The following is a 21,221-nucleotide window of genomic DNA, read 5'->3' on the forward strand; positions in this document are numbered from 1 at the left end:
TATCCTCTGTTTTGTTTATATGTGAATTCTCTTTTTTATCTCTGGGTAGTCTCTACATTTGTTTAAAGTAAAATATGAAAATAAAGTATATAAAAGAGTGCTTTACAGTGATTGAAAATTTAAATGAACCCTTATGAGGTGATGAGGTATTTATGGTTTTTATAGAAAAAAAAAGAAAAAAAAAAAGAAAAAAGGAAAAGGGATAAAAATAGGAAATTATGTCTGACCATAAAATTAAAATGGATTTAGTAGTAGAAAGTAATTCACACTGTTCACAATACAATTTATAGAATTCAACAGCAGAGGAAAATAAATACATAATAGAAAGTAAAGATAAAGCACAAAAAAATAAGTAAAAGAAAATTAAACAACAGGCAAGTTAAAAGTTTAAGATAAAAAAAACACTAACAATAGAACCAAAGGTGAGTCATTACATCATAAAATGAACATTTAAAGATAATTAAACAATAAAATGACATAGAAAAATAAAGTTATATGACATTACATAAGCACTACATGAAAGTTGAAGCATATTTAGTTTACTTGGAAAACTCTGAGTGTTTCATACTCTTCTCAGATCCTCAGTCCCAGTATCCCTGAATCCCCTGATCTGCTCTGAAGACCACTTTAAGGATCAAAGGGCCCCCTGGTTCGTTAAGAAAAAAGATCTCTGAGATACAGTTTGATGTGAGGCCTTTAAAAGACTCAAAATATCAAGGTACTGTATAAAATGGAGTTATGTCAGAGCTAATCACATCAAATCGTCTCTTATTCTGTTGTATCGTATTATATCAATCCTCATCTTATCATTTTGTGTGGTATAGAATGATTTTGTATCCTATTTCATACTTTATTTTTGCCCTATTGTGTTTTATTGCACAGTTTTGGTACAGTTTTGTACCACATCATATTTATTGTAGCATACTGTATCTGGTAACTATAGTGTGTTGTATTTTGTCGTACTGCGCTCTATCTTTTGGTATTCTGTTGTTCTATATTCAGCTCTGTCGCACTGATGGGTTTAACTTTATAAACTAATAAAGTTTTTTAATCCAAGTTTCTGCTGAGACTGCAGATCCTGGTCCAGCTGAGTCAGATCCTCTATCATCAGAGTCACACCTACAGATATTCCATGTTCCTCTTAACAACCTGGGGAGGATCAAATTATTTACCCTGAACCTGAACCTGGAGACTATTTATCAGAGCACTGATACAGAGAGCCGTCACTACGTACAGATGAGACAGCAGGTGTGTTCATGATCTGATTAGCTTATCAGTGAATTATGACCCCATTCAGGTCTATGAGGGAGTGGAGATGGACTCTAACTGTTACCTGGATCTGAACAGCCCCTCCCTACACACACACACACACGCAGAAAGTCATAGTGTTGGAGAGATACACCCGTGTTGCTCATTTTTTCCGCTTTGATCACTGTGGGGGTAAAGTTGAATGATAATCGGAGAATGATCTGATTGTGGGTAATGATGATGCAGTATATCAGTGTTGAAAGTTCTTCAAATTTTGAATGGAACCCTTAAAAAAGGGATGTCATTGTGTTTCGTGGTTTAAAAAACCAAACAGGAAGTTCAAATGAAGGCAATCAAAAAATCATGTGAGGGTCACAAGATTTGCTTTGACATCACTGATTAGTGAATCTCTGTTACAGTGACAAGATTGTTTTTTCGCCCCTCTCCAAACTGTTTTGGTCAGATTCAGGGGCCAAGAAATACCACCATTTTTACCTCCGCCAAGGAGGTTATGTTTTGGGAGAGTTTGTCTGTAAACAACATAACTCAAAAAGTAACAAACGGATCTTGATGAAATTTCCAGGAAATGTTAAAAATGGGAAGAGGAAGAAGTGATTAAAGTTTGGAGGTGATCTGGATCACCGTCTGGATCCAGGATTTTTTTTTAAAGGATTCTTTATCACTGTGAGATAGGGCTGCTTTCGTCTTACGTGCATAATGTACAGACATGCATGTTTGTGTTGTTCATTGTTGTAATATAAAGATTATAATTATATAAAGAAAAAAATAATGATAAATAACAATATTTTATTCTTTGTCTTTTTTTTTGAACAAGATATTTTTTATTGTTTTTTTTACATAACACAGAACAAAAAAATCCCCAACTTTGAATTAACAGCCAGATAGTGTTGCAGATATAAATATATATATATATATATATATATATATATATATATATATATATATATATATATATATATATATATATATATATATATATATATATATATATATATATATTAAAATAAAATATAAATTAAATAAAAAAAACCTTCAAATTAAAAAATAATAATAATAATAATAATAATAATAAAATAAATACAATAAATCAGGTAGATACATCAACAAAAATTACATATGTAATTAAAAAAAACCAAAAAAAAAAAAAAAACCCAGACACATAAACAGATGTACATTACATGCATAAATTGCCAGGTGGCATGTTTCAGACAAATGTTACAGATGGTGTCCAAGTTATCTGAAATGTTTTAGTGCATCCTCTGATTCCATATTTTATTTTCCCTAAATGTACAAGATACATTACCTTCCTTATCCACTGACCATATGATGGGGGGTACAGAGTCCTTCCATTTTGACAAGATGAGTCTTTTGGCTAAAAGGGAGCAAAATGCAATCATATTTTCTTGACTTCTGTTAACAGAACTGTTAACTGGCATCACACCAAACAATGAAATCAATGGAGAAGGATCAATTCTTGTCCCACATATGCTGGAAAAAGTCTCAAAAATAAAACACCTAAATCGATAAATCTTGGGACTTATCTTTGTCTTTTTTGACACAAAATCAATACACTCCGACTCAAAACATCACACAATTTCATCATATTTTAATAAGAATTCAAACGTCAGTGTTCCACATTAATATATTTCATATCACGAGAATGAGAGTATAACATTAAAGTAGGACTATGCTTGGCGGAGGTCTGTGATCTCTGAGGGCTTGAACCAAAGGACACAACCTTGTATTATGACAACAACAAACTGCAGTTCCCTGAGTGTCCACTAGAGTCTGTATCCAGCAGTGAGTCAGGTGAAATTTCTTACCCTCGATTTATAAACATACTCACAGACTAACATTATTAGCATGCTAGCCCTGTTAGCTATCTATGTCAGAGATGCTAAACCTTGCTTGTTAGCTAGCTTAGCTTGCTGCCAAGCTAATAAGCAATAACCTTGTTTTTCCTGCTCCACCCTCTACTCCAAATATGGTCAGATCTGGTTCCAGAGAAACTAAATATGTGCTTTGAAAAAAAAATAAGATCACATGAGCTATTTCACCAGTCATACCCCAAAGACCTCTCTCAAAACGCAGCTTATTTTTCTTTTATTCTCAACTCAAGAGGTTAAAGTCAAAAGAATCCACCGCAGTCTGCACACAAACGTCTTTATGACTTCATGGAAACAGATGCACACACACACACACCCATCACTAATGACATAAGGTCCTAAAAGGTCATAAAGGGGGCGATAAGCAGGCTTCATATCCACATCACCTGGAGCTCCACCTTCCACCCTGGTGAGCCCCTGAGACATATTTAAACAGACTGTTCTTGTCTTTCTCTAACCCCTGAAGCACAGCACCAGCTTTAACTGCAGCACATCATCCTTTTTGGATCCTTTCTGAGACGCCGACTGGAGGGTCTGAAGGTTTAACCAGAGGAGAACCTGGGATTTTAGTCTTTTTCAATCTTTTTAGAGTCTCCTTCCATCGGCAGACATCATGTGTACTGGATCGTGCTCAAAGTTTATCGCCATCCCCCTCTACGTCCTGGCCCTGGTGTCAGTGATCTGTAACGTCATACTCTTTTTCCCTGACTTTGATACAAAGTACGCCGCCGAGGGCGAGGATGGGACAAGAAAGCTGACTGAGGAGGTGACATACATGGGAGGCCTGGTTGGAGGAGGAATCATGGTGAGGAGCATGTTTTTTCTGGGTAAATCAATGAACTGTTTGGTCTCTGAAGGATCAAACATTGATACTTAGCCTGAGACTGGCCTGAGTGGTCATCTTCACATGACTTTAAAAAAGACCAAATCAGGAGAAACAAGAGAAGCATTAATACAGTTAAGGTGCACAAATACACTGTAAAAATCACATAAATAAGATGTTATCAGTTATTTTATTCAGCTCTGACACATCAACTCGTTATTTTCTCTTACGTATAAACATCACATCCTTTCTTAGTCGTTTTCCACCCAGCTCCTCAGGTGTGTCAATATTGACCTGTACAAACATCTGTACAGCATCTGCTTCACCTAGATGATATAACTCTTTGTTTGCCTGGGGAAATACTCCGATAGCTCTAACTGAAGTGATCTGATAGGAGTGTTTCTGAACTCTCACACTCCAGCTCAAAGATTTATCAAGTTTAGAGGATTCAGACTTCTTATGCTGGTTTAAAGAAAAGTCAGCTCTGAGGGGTTGGTTAATGTTTAAAATTGTTAAAACCAACAGATTTTATTCAATAAATATTAAAAATGATAAAAGAGTTAAATTTTTTAGATGTGTTGAAAAAGTTGAAAATTAAAAAAAATGTAAAAAAAAAAAGAAAAAAAAAAAAAAGTTAGCATGGGTTTGGCCCGCTGGTGAAGTTGCTACTAGGTCAGCCTTTGAAACCCCTTTCTGTAAGTCATTCCCCCACTCCACCCACTCCACCCACTGTCCTGTCCTCCCCAGTAAACCTCTAAAAGCCAAAAATATGACTTAAAAAAAACTCAAAGTTTAATTTTCTGAAATGTTTTAATCATTCTATAAATGTAAAAGTTTCTAAATGTTGAGAAATGTTAGAAACAATACAAATTAAAACTTCAAAAGTTTGATAAATGTTAAAATATTAAAGATAATGAATGGGTAAACATTTTATAAAGGGTTTAACTTTTAATTTCTAAAATGTCTAAAATGTTAGAATGCTAAACATATTTGAAATAGAAAAACATTACACTTTAGATGCTGAAAAAACATGGAAATGTTCAGGATGCTATATTGTTAATCATTTTAGACATGTTGAAATTTTCAAAATAATGATAATAATAAAAAAATTAAAGCAAAGTTGCCTAAAATTTGAGAAATATTTTAAATATCACTCATTAATTTGATTTTAAAACTGCTTATCCTGTTCAGGGTCACAGGTGGCTGAGCCAACACAAGCTGTCATTGGGCGAGAGGCGGGATACACCCTGGACTGGTTGCCTCTCAATCACAGTGTTTTGAATATTATGTCAGTTGAAATTTTTTAATAAATGTTCCTGAAACATCCAAAATGTTAAGAAAATAACCTGGTTTAAGAGTGCACCAGGTTTATTCAGATATGAGGTCTGAAGTCTTCTAACAGACAAACAGAGGAGAGGAGTGGAGCCTCTTCATGAACTCTCATTCTACTGTTTATTTTATCTCTGTCTTAGATCCTCATCCCTGCCATCCACATCCATCTGACCAGTGCTGAGAAGTGCTGTGCTAACCGCTGTGGGGTATGTTTCTCATGTTTTTGTTTTGTTTATTCATTTTTTCTCAGTATCTGTACTCACACAGTGATCCTGTGAGAGATCCAGTCTTTAGGGGTTGGAAAACATCAGTACTCCTCTGGAAGTCTTTGTGTCAGTTATCCCTGACTCAAGGTGACTGATGTGTTTTTCTGCAGATGTTCCTGTCCATTGGTTTTGCTGCAGCTGGTGTCGTTGGCGCCATCTACAGTCTGAGTGTGGCAGCTCTGGGCCTTTCTAATGGACCCTTTTGTTTGTGGCTCAACTCCACAACTATGGTTGCTGAGTGGGAGGCACCTTTCGCTGGCACGTACGTGTGTCCAGCATAGAGAAGTGTGAGTCTGTTACAGATCTCTGTGTGTTTATATCTCTCTGTGTTTTACTGTCTACAGTGAGGGGAGCTACCTGAGTGATAAAACAATGTGGACCTTGTGTCAGGAGCCAAAGGATGTGGTGAGCTTCAATGTGGGTCTGTTCTCCACTCTGCTGGTGGCTGCCAGCCTGGAGCTCATCCTCTGCCTCATCCAGATGGTCAACGGGCTGTTCGGATGTCTCTGCGGCACCTGCTCCGGCAAAGAGGTGAGACCACAGCCGGCCAAAGGGTTCAACACATAGACCGTTAAATACATGGACTATTCTCTGTGATGCTAGCTGGAGTTTTGAAGCCCATCATCAACAGGGAACATATTAGAAAATGATAAACTTCGACAGCACAACTCCCACTGGACTGATGACTTCGTCCATTTGCCAGTTTATATCCAACAGGCAGCTGTAACCTCATAAATTACAAACAGATACAGAAATCTCTGAGTGCCTTTGTTTTTTTGTTTTACACTTGTAGTTTTGGATCAACAGTTTTGATGTCTAAAGAACTCAGGGATTGTTTTAAGAGTTATGTAACACCTATAAAGTTTTAAATACCGTTCTGCTCTATCTGAAAACATAAACATTGGTGTTGTTAAGCTGTAAAATTTTACGGCTGATGCAAATGGCTGTATTTCCTGCTTGTGCTGTGTCACATTAATGCCTGCTCACTTGCTGTAAAAACTACAGAAAACATTCAGAGAGGAAGTCTCACAGACCTCCATATAATCAGCCAGAGGGGCGGCCCCTTTGTGGACATAACTAACCTAAACTCTGAATTCTTCTGAACAAATTTATATTATCTCCATATTAACAAGTTAAACTTCACGTTTCTTTTTCCTGTTAAACTCTCAAACATCCCAAAGATTATTATTTCTGTGGTAATTTGAGGTCAAGGTGTTTGAACAAACTCTGTGTTTTCTCTCAACAGTAAGATGAACTAAAACTTACCACATCATCATCATCATCATCATCATCATCATCATCATCATCATCATCATCATCATCATCATCATCATCAGCAGCAGCAGCAGCATTACAATTCTCCTCCATTAAAACTTCTACAGTTCCCCAGTGCTCTATTTTATTTTTTTTGTAAACCTCAAATCATCTTCATTATGAATTTATTTTAGGAGGAAAATAAATAAATCAGTAAAAAGTCAGAGTTATTTAATTTATCTTACATAGCTTTGATCATTTGCTGTCGGTCTGTTCTGTATTTGTGTTTGTCTGTTTGAAATATTTTGTAATAAACTTTAACTTAAACTAACATTTCTCACTGTCGTCACTAACATGGAGAGTACAGTGGCCCTTAAGATCAGGCTTAAAAATAAATAAATAAATAAATAAATGTCCTGCTGTTAATGTCCTGTGGCGAGGGGAGGGAGTTTCCTATGATCTTCTCAGCTGTACCACACAGTAATGCAGCTGGTCGGGATGCTCTCTGTGGTTCAACTGTAGAACCAGACCGCACATGATGGGGGTTGGGGCTGTGGCTCTTCTTAGGTTGTGGAGGAAGTGGAGACGCTGGTGAGCTTTCTTGGTTGGTGATGAGGTGTTGCAGGTCAAACCTGATGAAAAGGGTCGTGGAGATGGCATCCTCCCTTGACCTGTTCACAAAAAATTGTCTCACAGACTGAGGCAGGCCGACTTCATCTTGCAAAATGGTCTAATTATTGTGCACATTGCCTTTTTGGGGATTATTGATTGTACATGCTACAGAGGGCCAAATACCCATTCAAATACGATAATCATCGTACACTTGACAACCCTTCCGCAGCCTAGACCCTCTCCTCTTGGAGCAGCTAAGTATGCAGTGACATACTGACGTTTTACAGTGATGCAATAACGTGGCCCCGACTTGGCTCTTTGTTGATGGCACACCAAACAGGTGGAACATGATTTAAACTAAGCACTGAACCAGGCTAAAAATATGCTTTTTAATGCCGTAAGTGTTTTTTTTTCCTTTTCTTTTTTTGGCTTGGTGTGAACCTGACTTCTGGTCTTTCTTCAGCGTGCTCCAAGCGGATTGTTGATGAACACCACTGTATAGCACTTCCTCATAGGCTTCATTTTAACAAACCAGGTGTTGCCCCTTGGCTGGTACCGTTCATTTAGCGCAGGGGTCTGCAACCTTTACTTTCAAAAGAGCCGTTTTGCCTTAGCTCACCTGGATGAAAGTCACTCGGGAGCCACAAAATCTACTTTATCTTCAAATCAAGACAAAAAAGTGTATAATCTCGTGAATAATTATCTAAATGAGAAGTTTTTGTGTGTGTGTTTTGTGATTTCCAAATTTTTCATTTTTAATAAATTTGCAAATTTAAGAAAAAAACAAAAAGTTGTAATGTCATAGATTTTACAAATTTGTAAAATTTATGAAGTTTCAATAAGTTGAAAATTTAAAAAAAATAAAAATTTCAAAAATTTACAAAAGAAAAAAGGAATTAGAAAATGTGCAAAATTTTTATATTTCAAAACACTTGCTGAAATGTTGTAAATTTGCAAAAAAAAAAAACCAACCACTAAGTAATGTGATTTTGAAATTTTGCTTTACTTCCAAAAAATTGAAAAACCTTGTAAAATTTGCAAATAAAAAGGGAGATTTTTATAAAGAATTTAGAATTTGCTTTACCTTCAAAAAATATGGATTTTTTTTTTCTTAATTTCTAAAAATGTCAGAAAATTGAAATTAAAAAAATCCAAAAAAATCCAAAAAAATTAAACGCTTTATTTCAAGAGGCAATGTATTTTTTTTATTAAAAAATGTTGTATTATGATTTTACTTAGTTGCTGTGTAGTTATCATTAATACCATCTGTAAGAAAAATTTTAAAATTCCCGTTATTTTAATATTTTTTAAAGCTACAATGAGCCACTACAAAGGAGTCAAAGAGCCGCATGAGGCTCTAGAGCCGCAGGTTGCAGACCCCTGATTTAGTGCCTCACTCCTGTTGTTGTTGGTACTGGGAAGGATGTAAACAGCTAGAAGCAGTTACAGACAGAGTTGAACATTTCTTACCTCTTGATTTCATTCCTTTAATTCATTTAAACTCAAATTGTTTTGTATTTATATATTTCTTTTTACTTTTCACACTGTCCCTTCTTTACTCCTGACATCAGGGCTTCATTTTGATTGTGCTGATCTCACTTTCTGTATAACAATGCTGTGACTGTGGCAGTGCAAGTGAACTGTAGAAAATTTACACAAACATTCTCACAGCTTTGTGTAAAAATAGAGGAAAGTAAAGGGAAATGCTATCTTATTTTGTGCTTTTAAGTGCAAAGAAAGAGTAAAAGTGCAAATTTTACTCATTATTTTTTCACACAAAAACAAAATGTAAGTCTGCTCATAGAAATGAATTATCAGAGGGATTAGGAAGGGAGAAAACAAGTTATGACCCCGACGTGATTTGAACACGCAACCTTCTGATCTGGAGTCAGACGCGCTACCGTTGCGCCACGAGGTCCTGGCTTCCGTTTATAGAACACATGGGTTTATATAGTATTATTTACGTTATCTTAAATAATCTTTACATTTCGATAATAAAATATCAATTTCCTCTCTGATATTTATGAAACTACTTTGTTCATCAACTGGAATTTATTCCATAGGGTTTGTATTTCTGTCATCATGGTAAGTCATGTCATTACCCCTTTCACCGCCAGAGGCCCCCCTCTCACACTACGACTGTCTGACCACCTGCAAGCCGATCAGGTTTTCTTTGTCTCATTCGTTTAGTCTTTCTTATCAGTGTTTCTAGATCAGATTTTTATTGATATATGTATTTTTTTCATGATTTCTAAGCCTCGGCCTGGTAGTATATAAAATAACACAAAGATATGAAAATGCAGAGCATCTAATTTAAGTATAAATTCTAAATACAGCTGAAAAAAGGCTGTGCTCTGCCCAGCCTCCAACTTCGTCACCGGTCAATAAACCATTCAACTGCATCTGGTATTATTGACTCTTTGTCTGCCCCTGGGTTCCAGTCTGTCTGTGTCAGAATGAATGGATGGGCTGAAACAAAGTCAATACTGGTGTTTTCCATTCTACTGATTCAGTTTCACATGCTCAAGAGATTTTTTGTGCTTAAAAGAAATTTTCTGTGCACCTTAAAGTTTTACCTGCTTGGGAGAAAGTGTATCGTGTTTGGAAAAATTCTCATACTTTAGAGATTTTTTTTTTTCAAGACAATCGGCTCCCAAGCAATAAGCAGTGCAAGGATATTGGATTGCATGAAAGGAAAGATATTCTCCAGTATTCACACAGAAGTCATTCCTGTGCTCACAATAAGATATTACCTGCTCATGAGAAACTTTCCTGTGAACACACAAAAGTTTCTCATGTGCAAGCAGTAATATCTCAGGATCACAAAAAAGTTTCTTGTGATCATCTAGTGTGACAGGAACCCAAATTTGATTTATGTATTTTCCTATTTTCACTCTTGCCCATATCTTCTTCACGGCTAGAAGCTTTCTGGTTTCACATGAAACAAAGAATAACATGTCACATTCAATTCTTCTCATGAACACTTCATGATCATATTTTACAGAAACAGAAACAGAGCCACCACACTCCCTCTCTACAGGAAATAACTTTTACCAGGTGAGACAGTTTAGACCTCAGACCTGTTTTCAGTCATATGCTGGGCTTGTATCAGTCAATGTGAAGATTTGGAGGCGAAGGTATAAGAGATTTGTCATGTGGTCCTGAACATGATCCCACTCAAACCGAGTCACCACAGGCCAAACCAATGTTTCTAATGAGCGAGCTAACTGAAGCTACATGCTGCTCTCTGTATCTTTATTTCCTCATCATCTGAACGCTTTGAGCCTCCTTCTTCACAGTCTGGGTCAAAGTTGGCTCTGCTTTATTTTATTGATAGACTCCCAAGTTTAAACAGACCACTGCAGGATAACTGCTGACTGTGGGTTGGGATAAACACTGTCACAAACAGCTTAGCCTTGATACAGCCCGAGCAAACGGCTAATTAGCCTTTAGCTTGAGTTGTATCACTCTCCTGTTTAGCTTTCTTCTTCTCTTCTGTTCTTTTTCTGTCTGACAGTTAAGCTCCTGTGTCCAACATCACTTCTAATTTAATCACATAAACCGTTTTCAGCAAAGAAAAACACAGACCTCTCACTTGTTAACTCCGTCAGCCGGCTAGGTGTTGTCATGGAGACCCAGACGTGCCGTCAATCAATCCAGACCCAATCAAACAGCTAAGAAGTAGCATTTCGAAATAACCTATATTGGCGCTGATAATCTCATTTCAAAGTGTGGATTATGTATGAGTATATATTCAGAAGAGACACCTTTTCAAGATCATTTAGAAACTCCTCATAGCTCTTTTAAGTATAACACAGATTTAAAAAGCTCAACAAAACGAAACAAAAATAAGCAAAAAGGCATAGGAACTGAAGCACAAAGCATGAAGATACCATCAGGTTTAAATCAGTGACCACCTAAAAAGATGGAATACACAGCTCTGTGTACATTAAATCATCTAACATAATGAAATCATCTCATCAGGCCTGGATAAACAGGAGTTATCTGAATAACTGAAGAATTTGGTTTAGGGAGGTGCAGCTTTCACACTCATTGTGTGTGTGTGTTGTTACCTGTTCCTTTCTCTCTTTTCTTTATTTTTAGGTAAGCTGGTAGAAGTGTTTGACCAGTGTCAGTGAGGAGAACTGTGCTACAAACTCATGAATAAAACAAGTGAAATCATGTCATCAACATGCTGCAAAAAGCTAAACAGCTGCATTAACAGCAGCATTCACCTGCACTTCAAATTCACAAATGTTGCTGAATTTCCAGAACTTTTCTCCACATGAATGTCTTTTATCCCCTAAACAAAAGTCTGTAAACGTTGAAGAGGAAATAAACACACCAACATGAGGGTACAGGGGGAAATATCAGCAGCTGAGTGAGCTTTATCTCCACATCAGCAGGTTTCAGAAACACACACACACAGACACACTCACTCACAGAGAATTAAAACATACATGGCGGCAGAAAGGGCGTGTGACAGGCAGCTCTCAAGATTGGTCAACTTCCTGCAGTAGTCTCCCTCTCTTTCTCTCTCTCTCTAACACACACAAACACACACCTTCAGATCTGTCAGTGTCAGAGTGTCAGAGACACACACATCCCTTCCCTCCTCTGCATCCTCCTCTGCACGACCAGCAGGTAAATAAAGAGCAGCTCACCTCTGAACACATATGCTAACCTATGCTGACTATATGTAGACCTGTACCGTCCCTGTTTTCTATGTGTGTGTGTGTGTGTGTGTGTGTGTGTGTGTGTGTGTGTGTGTGTGTGTGTGTGTGTGTGAGAGAGAGAGAGAGAGAGAAAGATCATAATCAGATTAACAGAAAAATACCAATGGTGGGAGATGACTCAGGAGGAAACGTGTGTGTGGGTATGTGTATGTGTATGTGTATGTGTGTGGGTGTGTGTGTGTGTGTGTGTACTGTATGAGTTTGTTGTGAAGGATTATAAAGTTGTTAAAGGTTAAACTGTCAGGAATCAGAGCTCAAACATCACTAGTCAGAAATAAATCCACACAAAGAGCTTCAAGTGTGAGCAGAGAAACATCCTCTTTCTCTTCTACTCCGCCGTCTGAGGTTTTCTGAGCCACAGATTCATTATTTTACAGGTTAGATATCTGAAAATGAAGCGTTTTATTTCAGTACGGGAAAATGTTTGGTGAAGAAGTGTGAGTGGCTGTGCGGAGGAAGCTGTGTTTCAACAGGAACTGCAGACAGAAGAGAGAAAACGCCAACTTGTTCCTCTTAAAACTTGGTCAGCAAAGTTCAGATTAGCACTTTGTCAACTTCACGGCAAGATGTGAAATATACAATGTTCAGAGAGTCAGCACTAGGTCTTAAGTCTGATCAGATTAATGATGAAGTCATAGAGGAGGATAATCACAGAACACACAGCAAAAACTAAATCTAAGCAAGTATTTGTGTCTTATTTTAGTAGAAACTGTCTTATTAGACTTAATCTGAGCCCCCCAAAAAGAAAAGGAAAATTTGAAACATTTCTTGTTTATTGCCTTTTATTTTTATTTTAAGAAGCTCTGCAAGCATATCTTTCTTAAACCATTTCCTTTTTTTAACCTCTAAAAAGAAGTTTAGGAGTTTTTTCATCCCTGTGCTCTGTGTTTAGACTCTTTGCTTATCATTTAGACTTGAATCTTTAAAATTTCACTTTATTTTTTAAATTAAACTTCATCTTTGTAGTATATTCTCACCATAAAAAATTAGAAACTTTTTCCTCCATCATCAGCCTTAAAGTTTATTTTCATTGCTAAGGCTCATTTTTTAGACTTCATGTTGTTGACATAGTACATCGATAATGCTCTTAATCTTTCTAACATTATTGAAGTGGAGAGGTGCAGACCTGTTTTCCTGCAGTAGCTGATTTTAGGATAATAAAACTGCAAAAATCTGATGACAGAGAAGCAAACTTTTTTAGGCCATCCAAACAAGTCTCTTATAATAATAATAATAATAATAATAATAATAATAATAATAATAATAATAATAATAATAATAATAATACAATTTTTTCTTTTGTTGCCTCTTTATCCTGAAACCAGACAGTTTTCTAAACTTGTCAGGTGAATGTAGTTCAGATTAAGTCGTTGATAAGACCTTTTTTTTTTTGCAGCAGCAAGGTAGGTTTTTTTTTGCATCTTATAAACTCATAGATGTATTTTTCTGTCTCTTCATGTCTGATGTGATCTCTGTTGTTCCTTAGGGTTAGGGTTTATTTCCCTCCAGCTGCTGAATGTCATTTAGAGCGATGAACAGACAGCTCTGCATGGTGAAAAGGGCATCTGAGAAATAAGATAAAAACATCAAATCTGATGAGAAAATGTGTAAAACTAGTGAAACTTAACTGTACTCAGCAAGAAATTTCTTGAGAAGTATTTAAAGTCTTAAAAAGAGAAGAATATGCTCATTCTGATTAAAATACATCATGAAGCACAAAAAAAAGTGAAATATACTACAGCTATCTCAGATTTAACAATTTAGCACACAGGGAGAACAAAAAACGCATTATTAAGTGAAAAATGAGTCAGTATGAGAAAATTATGATTAATCTGTTCTTTCTGTTTTAAAGAAAGTGTATTTGTGACAAATATACATCGTGTTTGTATATGTATATACACGTTAAACACTCAAAGAGTCAGAAAAACATCAGCGATAGACAAAGATTAAAAGTAATGATCTTTGCATCTCGAGCTGAACTTCAGTGGCTCTTAAAGGAAAAGGTCTGGGTGTGGTCAGCCTCACGCGAGACAGACCGTAGAGCACTCATGAACAGCACACTCAAGGTCTGATTCTGAGAGCGCAGAACTGAAGACCAAACAGGCCCGCAGAGCCCTGCAGCTCTGTGCGGTCTGCTCCACCTGACTGTGTCTGAGATGAGCTGTTAGTATCTCCACTCTATCTCCACTAGCTCTTATTCTGACCGAGATAAACTTTATTCACAGACACCATGAGCTGGATGGAAAGAGGAAGTCCTTACCGTTTGAGTTGAAAGGAGATTCATGATAGACAACACACAGACTTCACAGTTTACAGTTTTAACAAGAGTAAACGCAATAATCTACAAATTGGTGCAAAAATCTCTTTTTATGGTCCACTGACCAAACCTGAAATTGTCCACATCTTAGCTTTTAACCACTCTTCTTAATTTGAATCGTCATTATTGACCAGTCACAAACTGTTTTAAAATCATAAAGCAGTGTATTTATCGCTTTAGCATCAAGGTGAGAATTTAAATGACTATCAGCTGCTAGACCAGATGGTTCTGGAGGCAGAAAACTCTGTTTTCTAACCTTTATGTGTTTTTTTCATTTATTGATCTATTTTTACATGCATGTAAATTTATAGCAGTCTTAATCATAATGAAACCTGTGACACCCACACTTAAAAAAGAATAAATGTAAATTGAATGTTTTGGGTGACTCAGGTTTGTGGTTGTACAGCAGAGTTCAGATGTGTCAGCGAACTCTTGTGATGAATTCACTTTTAGTTTAGAAGAAGTTTAGTTTCTAAAAATGAGCCAGAACGATTCAGGATGACTGCACTGAAAAGATTCCCACGAGTTCAAACAGTGAAAAGACGATGTGACAAGTGACTCCAGATGTTACTCATGTGGGAAAGAGGGCTAAAGGTCGAGCTACAGGCCGATCTGTAGGGTAACTTTACATTGTGTTAGATAAAGGTCAGAAATTCACACACTAGGTTTTCTGCACGCTGTGGTTAAACTGTTGCAGCGTCTTCCTGCCTCCTGCTGCAGCAGGGATGTAAAATAATGACACTGCACTTTTGAAAGGCATAGTTTACTTCGGCTCAAGTTAGAATTAATCTGCACTTTGTGTCAAACAGGAGGATTTAAGTATCAGTGAGGTGCCTGAGTCTGAGCTAAGACCAGCTGGCAAAGCATTCAGGTGCAGCTGCATCACTGACAGAGAGAGAATCAGCACAGAGCTAAGGATCAGACTTATACTCAAGGAACAGAAAAAAACAACCAAACTGGAACTGGAATTCCCGACATATTTTACAATCCCTGAAAAAATACACGAGAACGGCAGCTGTCAATCATCGCTAAACGTTGCGTAAAACCTTGTTTTTAACCTCATATACCTAATGAAAGCGAAACTTTTTAGAAAAAAGAAGACTTGAATACAAGACAGCCAAATGATATCTTCAAATCACCTCAACAATCAGACGAGAGAAACATTTCTACGAAGTGTGGAGCCCAGCAAGCGGATGTCCTTTTTTTTTTTTTTAACAGTCTATGGTGCCAGACTTGACCGATCCGATCCCAGAAGGTGGAACGTTGCAGACCGTTGTTTGGTCAAAAGAATAGTTGCTTATGGTGCGACAGCAGCTGTATTTCTCCTGGTGGCACACAGACTTCTCTGAAACAAAACTTGATTGTGCTTTGTAACAAAGAGCCAATCATAAAGAAGACAAATTTCTGAATGTCTCTCATAGTTGCTCTTTGTCTGTGTTGCATTTTTCTTCTTCTTAGTGGGGTACACTGTGTCGCGTTGCTATGGCGTCACGCTGTTATGTAACTGATGCAGCTATCAGGATCATGCTTACAGGCCGCCTAACACGAGGGGGCACGGTTGTTTGTTGAAGATACGTTCCCTGTCAGCCAACCAATGTTGGCATAGTAAGTCAAGTGGTTCATGAAATGCTTTGTGAATACAGGCCCTGGACAGGAAGTGAACAAGCAAAAGGAGAGACATTACCACAAAACAAAACCAGGCATGACAAATATCAAAGACAGGAAGACTGAAGTAAAAGGTGCCAACCAAACATGACCACCAAGACATGACAAGATATTTAGAAATACCGCAGAGTGTTTTCCACCTCCTCTTTGCTCACTGTGCAAACTTCCCTCAATTGGTACTTCTCAACTTCCTTTGACTCCACTCTGCCCCTGGGTTTCTGTGGGAAGTCTTTGACTTCATGGCTTCAGCTGTACTGCGATCCAGCTTCATGCTCCTTTCTGAAAACGCTGTCGGTGGAGGCGGACCGGATCTGGACCTGGTGGAAGTCTGGCATTAGTAGCTTGTTGCAATGAAGGTTCTCAGTACAGTGACTAATGCAAATGTCCAGAGAGAGTGCTTTTAACCCTTGGGGCTCTAATTTCATAGACAAGGTGCAAGCGAAGGCGCACCTGCCCTGCACCGGCCTTCGCCGCATGGACATGGTGTGACTGGCGCACTTTGCAAGTTTCCTGCAGTGCCAAGAGAGGCGCACTGAAGGCGCAGAGGAGCGCGTCCACACCTCCCTCCACGCAAATGTCTGACTGATCCCCAGCACCATGGAAGTGTGTTTGAAAGACCCGGTAGCGGAGACGGTCAGAGCTGCTGTCCCTGCAGCAGGAGAAGGGACAGCGGGGCACATTGGAGGACACAAAGCGCGTCACCTTGTGGGCCAGCTCCCGGGACAGATGTAATCTGTTCCTTTGTCTTTATTCGGAGTACAAAATTAAGACACAGTTACACAGCTGGCTTATCCATTCAGAATACTTTAGATCCACCTGCACTCCTGGTTTGTCATCGCCAAATAGCAGAACCTTTGGTGATATACTGTATACTCTCCCGGTGTCTCCACCTCATCCTCCTCACAACAATGTACTCCATCTTTTTAGATCACGTTAAAAATAAAGACTAAAACAGAGAAATAAGGGAAATTACGGGTAAATCCTGAGTGACATACATTTATTTCGCCTCTTTTTTCTTCGTCTTTTCTCTCCCTCTTTGAATTAAATGAAATGAGAGAACCAGATATACTCTGTATCAGATGTTAAGGCTGTTTATTGTTTAGTTGTAAGATGTGCATCAAACTTCCAGCTGCCGTCAGGTTAACTTTCCATTCTGACAAACGGCTTTAATCTGACATCAGATGTGACGGGACAGTTAATACAGATATAAATGTATATGCTGGTTCAGACGGTTACATCAAATAGTGATTGCTGTGATTGCTTATTGCATTAAAATGTGCCTGACACTCTGGAAACCTGCCTCTGAGGCTTTGATGACATGTGCGCACATGTGCGCCTGTCACCAAATTACAGCTGCGGAGGGTGCACTCCACTTTGCGCCGAGGATAGACCAGGTTGGAGCTGGCGAGCTTTCAGCACACTTTCTGTGCTGTTTTTGGCAAGAAATTGTCACTGCACCAACATGAATCTGCCGACACCTCCCCCTGGCGTGCTGTCACACCCATCTCTGCGCAAATTGTCAAATTGTCAGCACAAGGCCGCACAAAATTAACACTGCCCGGGGTGCGTCAGGCTTGAGCCCCCTGCACTGCGCCACGAAATTAGAGCCCTTGGTGTGAGTATGTGTGTGTGTGTGCTTTGTGAACCAGATCATGTCTATCTCAGTCCTGCAGTGAGTGAGGCCCTGAGTAAAACCCTCTTTAAAATTTCCAACATGTGCACCAACCTGCAAACTGAAGCGATGCATTTTAGGAAGATCCAGATCCTGCATTCAGACAGTTCTCACGCTTCGTTCTGTGTTGTTCACGTCTTTGTACTGTTTCATGTGGCCTTTAGTTGTGAAAGCAGCGTGGGCCCTGTGCTCCCCTGTACTCTCAGAAGAGTGATGAACTGTATAAATGTACTCATTTCAAAATGTTGTTTTTAAAGGTGTTGATGAAGCAAAGGATGCAACTTGTCAGCGGAAATGAAACAGCTCGTTACTGATATTTGTGGTTTGGTGTCTCCAAAAACAGACCCATCATAAACAAAACCCGCGTGACCTAAAACTTGTGGCCTCTGCAGCGATCTGCCTCTCTGTCACGCACTCAGTGAGTTTCTGTAACAGGGTTAAGATGGAGAAAAGGTCAGACCACAGACCACCACTGACTAGTCAGTTATATTCACAACGGGACCTCGCTTTGTTGTGGAAGCAAACAAACAAAAGCTCCTCTGCTTCTGCTCATGGACCAAATGTTTCTGCACATAATTTTTATCCTCCTCACTCAGTTTTACCATTGTTTATCACATCAAGGTATAATTTCCTGATTTTGTAATAAAATAAATGTACCATTGTCCCTAGAGCCACACATCATGAGACGTTATCTTCTGGGTTTGGAAATCAGGAAACTATTCCAATACAGATTTTACGTTGTATGACTTGCTCGTTGTGTTTCCACAGAGACGAAGAAATGAAATCCTTTTAGCCTTCAAAATCTCTCTCCTGTCTTTCAGATATTCACCAACATGAACAACTGCAGCGATGACGGAAACGACCATGTCAACATCCCCTTCGTGAGCATATACTCCTTCATCACAGTGGTGGGTTTAATTCTAAACCTCATTGCATTGGTGGTTTTCCGCAACAATGGCAAATCCAGATCCCACACCGTCACCTACATGACCAACCTGGCTTGTGCAGACCTGCTGCTCATCCTCACGCTGCCCATGAGGATCTACTACCACTTGGGCTTTTCTGGTCTCCCTCAGAAGATGTGTAACATGCTGGGTCTTGTCTTGAAGGCCAACATGTACAGCAGCATCTTCCTCCTCACCAGCATCTGCTCCGACCGCTGCCTGGCCATCACCTACCCGATGTCGGCACGGGTCCAGGGGATTAGGAAGAAAGCCAGGTGGATCTGTTTGGGAATTTGGCTACTGACATTTGGCGCCAGTGTACCGATCTATTTTCTCAAAAAGGAGGAGGAAATTCAGACCAACTGCTTCGACAGCCAGCCGCTCATAGCCATTCAGCCCTTTGTGGTTTTTCCAACGCTGTTTGTGGGTTTCGGGATCCCGTTAGTCATCATGTTGATCTGCTCCTGGTGCCTGGTCCGGGCTGTCCAGCGGAGCACCGTTGCCCAGACCGACCTGGTGGACAGCTCAAAGATCTCCAAGATGATTGCTGCCAGCCTCTTCATCTTCCTCATCAGCTTTCTCCCATACCACGCCGCCCTGCTTGTCCTGTCCCTGAACAGGCATCACATCACCTGCTCCATGACGGTTGCCTACCGTTACAGCTTGTTGGTGGCGTGTTTTAACACCGTGCTGGACCCAGTGGCGTATTACTTCACCACTGACACCTTCAGGAGGAAGATGGACATGGGGGCTTGCTGGAAGCTGTTACCACTGAACAGTCACAGCTCAGATCTAAACCGAAGGATGAGAGCGCAGGAGGACAGTTAAAGAACGGAGCCTCACGTAGATCATCAATCGGACAACATAGACTCACTTTTACTCCATACATACAGGCAGTATTCAGGACAGGGAGGACCCTCGCAGAGAGGAGGGAGGAGCTTTAATTCACAGAGTTATTCTGAACACACATGGATCCTACTGGTGGTCTGATGCTCTGGTCTAAGAAAAGACATGTTGGCGTGGTTAGATGTCAGATGTCAGAAGTGTTTTACTTTCCGTTTGTGCTGTGAAGAGGACGTCCTCCTGCAGGAACGCAGTCCATGCACAAACAAACTTGAAGCACATAGCAAGGTGTAATCCAGGCTCCCTTCTGCAGATATCTGATGACAGTTTAGCTTTTATTAAACATTAGCAGCAAATATTTGAAGCTGAATATCCTTACCTGGGTTTACTGTAAAGCCAGATACTGAGATACTTGTAACTTCCTGTTTCAAACCATGCATTAAGTTTTATTTGTGTTTAAACCTGAGATATGTGAAAGGGCGTTGGATGCTTTTGAAACCTGCCTGCATCAACCGGTTTATGCCCAATTTTTTTTTCAGTGTTGTAAGGCATATAGTTTTATCAGTTGAGTCCCTCTGAATCCTATTGTGTTCGTTATTTCCATTTTGTACTTTGTTTTGACGAAAATATCATTTTTATGACTGGAAACAATTGTTGCTGGTAGTCACACAGCTTGTCACAAGGTCACCCAACAATTAAATAGAAATAGCTATTATTATAATAACAATTAAGTTTTAACAGAATAATGATAGAGTCCCAAAAAGGTGGTGTGTGTGTGGGGGGAGGGCTGGGGGTGTGGTACGTGGCAGCATTAAATTATGAACAATACTGCAGGCAGTGTTTTCCTTTAGTTTTAGACTAATTATGTGCCCACCGGCAGCTTTTATTGCCACTCAAAGAAATAGGCCCATGAAAAAAAAAAAAAGTTTTCCACGGGGTTACACTAGAGACTTCAATAATTAAATAATTACACATATGTTTTGGGGGAAAAAAAACATATGAAATTTATGAAAATTGTCTCTTTCCAGGATGATTTGCATCCGCCATGTCTTCTGCCGGAAGGAGTAGGAAGCAGATATTGTCATGTGACAGGAACTACCTGAAAAGTATTCTCTATAAACCAAAATCTTTGTCTAAGTTGCCTACCAGCATATAGGTGGAAAAAGTTGCATTAGTAATGTTGAGATTTTTTATTGTAAGTATAAAATGACAGTGATACACTTCGGCAACAAGTGTTGCCTGTGGTGCAAAACAGATTAAGGACAGTACAAGTATCAGAACTGGTTCAATCAGGACAGACTAATGGTAAAGGAAGAGAAGACAGAATGAATGCAATGAGATTTATTGTGTACAGTAAATGTCTTTGGCGCTTAGACCCCACAGAAAGTAAATTATCTTGGGAAGCCGCAGGATGGATAAGATGATCCCATGAAAGAAGACTTCCCCAGAGTCTCAAATCTGGTGGTGGTGGAGAAGAGTAATTCTTCTTAGAGATGATCTTTAATTGAAGATTAATTAGAAGATGGCCAGGATCCTAAAGAGATGGTGAGAGGGGTGGAGGTGGGTTGGACGAACTCCACGGGCTGGATGACAGCTGGATGG

At 39.0% G+C, this 21,221-nt stretch overlaps 2 protein-coding genes and 1 non-coding gene across 3 annotated transcripts; 2 read left to right on the forward strand and 1 right to left on the reverse strand.

Moving 5' to 3' along the window:
• Positions 1-3,768: 3,768 nt before the first annotated feature.
• tm4sf21b (transmembrane 4 L six family member 21b) lies at positions 3,769-6,143 on the forward strand. The gene is made up of 4 exons (XM_074662331.1): positions 3,769-3,960; positions 5,451-5,516; positions 5,687-5,838; positions 5,921-6,143. The coding sequence occupies exons 1-4, from the start codon at positions 3,769-3,771 to the stop codon at positions 6,141-6,143; spliced, it is 633 nt and encodes a 210-aa protein (XP_074518432.1).
• A 3,145-nt stretch (positions 6,144-9,288) lies between these two features.
• On the reverse strand, positions 9,289-9,360 carry trnaw-cca (transfer RNA tryptophan (anticodon CCA)). The gene has a single exon. It is a non-coding gene; the product is annotated as a tRNA-Trp (tRNA).
• Positions 9,361-12,027: 2,667 nt separating this feature from the next.
• On the forward strand, positions 12,028-20,374 carry LOC141784226 (lysophosphatidic acid receptor 6). The gene is made up of 2 exons (XM_074661981.1): positions 12,028-12,086; positions 18,654-20,374. The coding sequence occupies exon 2, from the start codon at positions 18,666-18,668 to the stop codon at positions 19,602-19,604; it is 939 nt and encodes a 312-aa protein (XP_074518082.1). The 5' UTR covers positions 12,028-12,086; positions 18,654-18,665; the 3' UTR covers positions 19,605-20,374.
• The last annotated feature ends 847 nt before the right edge of the window (positions 20,375-21,221 follow it).

Source organism: Halichoeres trimaculatus, unplaced genomic scaffold (assembly GCF_033239565.1).
Source record: "Halichoeres trimaculatus isolate MK-OKI-2021-1 unplaced genomic scaffold, fHalTri1.1 fHalTri1_scaffold_22, whole genome shotgun sequence".
Lineage (NCBI taxonomy): Eukaryota > Metazoa > Chordata > Actinopteri > Labriformes > Labridae > Halichoeres > Halichoeres trimaculatus.

Bases quoted from the DNA above. Each gene is read 5' to 3' on its own strand.
- tm4sf21b (XM_074662331.1), top strand. From the start codon at position 3,769: ATGTGTACTGGATCGTGCTCAAAGTTTATCGCCATCCCCCTCTACGTC. The intron at 5,517-5,686 runs GTATGTTTCTCA...GTTTTTCTGCAG, and splicing joins GCTGTGCTAACCGCTGTGGG to ATGTTCCTGTCCATTGGTTT. The intron at 5,839-5,920 runs GTACGTGTGTCC...TACTGTCTACAG, and splicing joins GAGGCACCTTTCGCTGGCAC to TGAGGGGAGCTACCTGAGTG.
- LOC141784226 (XM_074661981.1), top strand. From the start codon at position 18,666: ATGAACAACTGCAGCGATGACGGAAACGACCATGTCAACATCCCCTTC.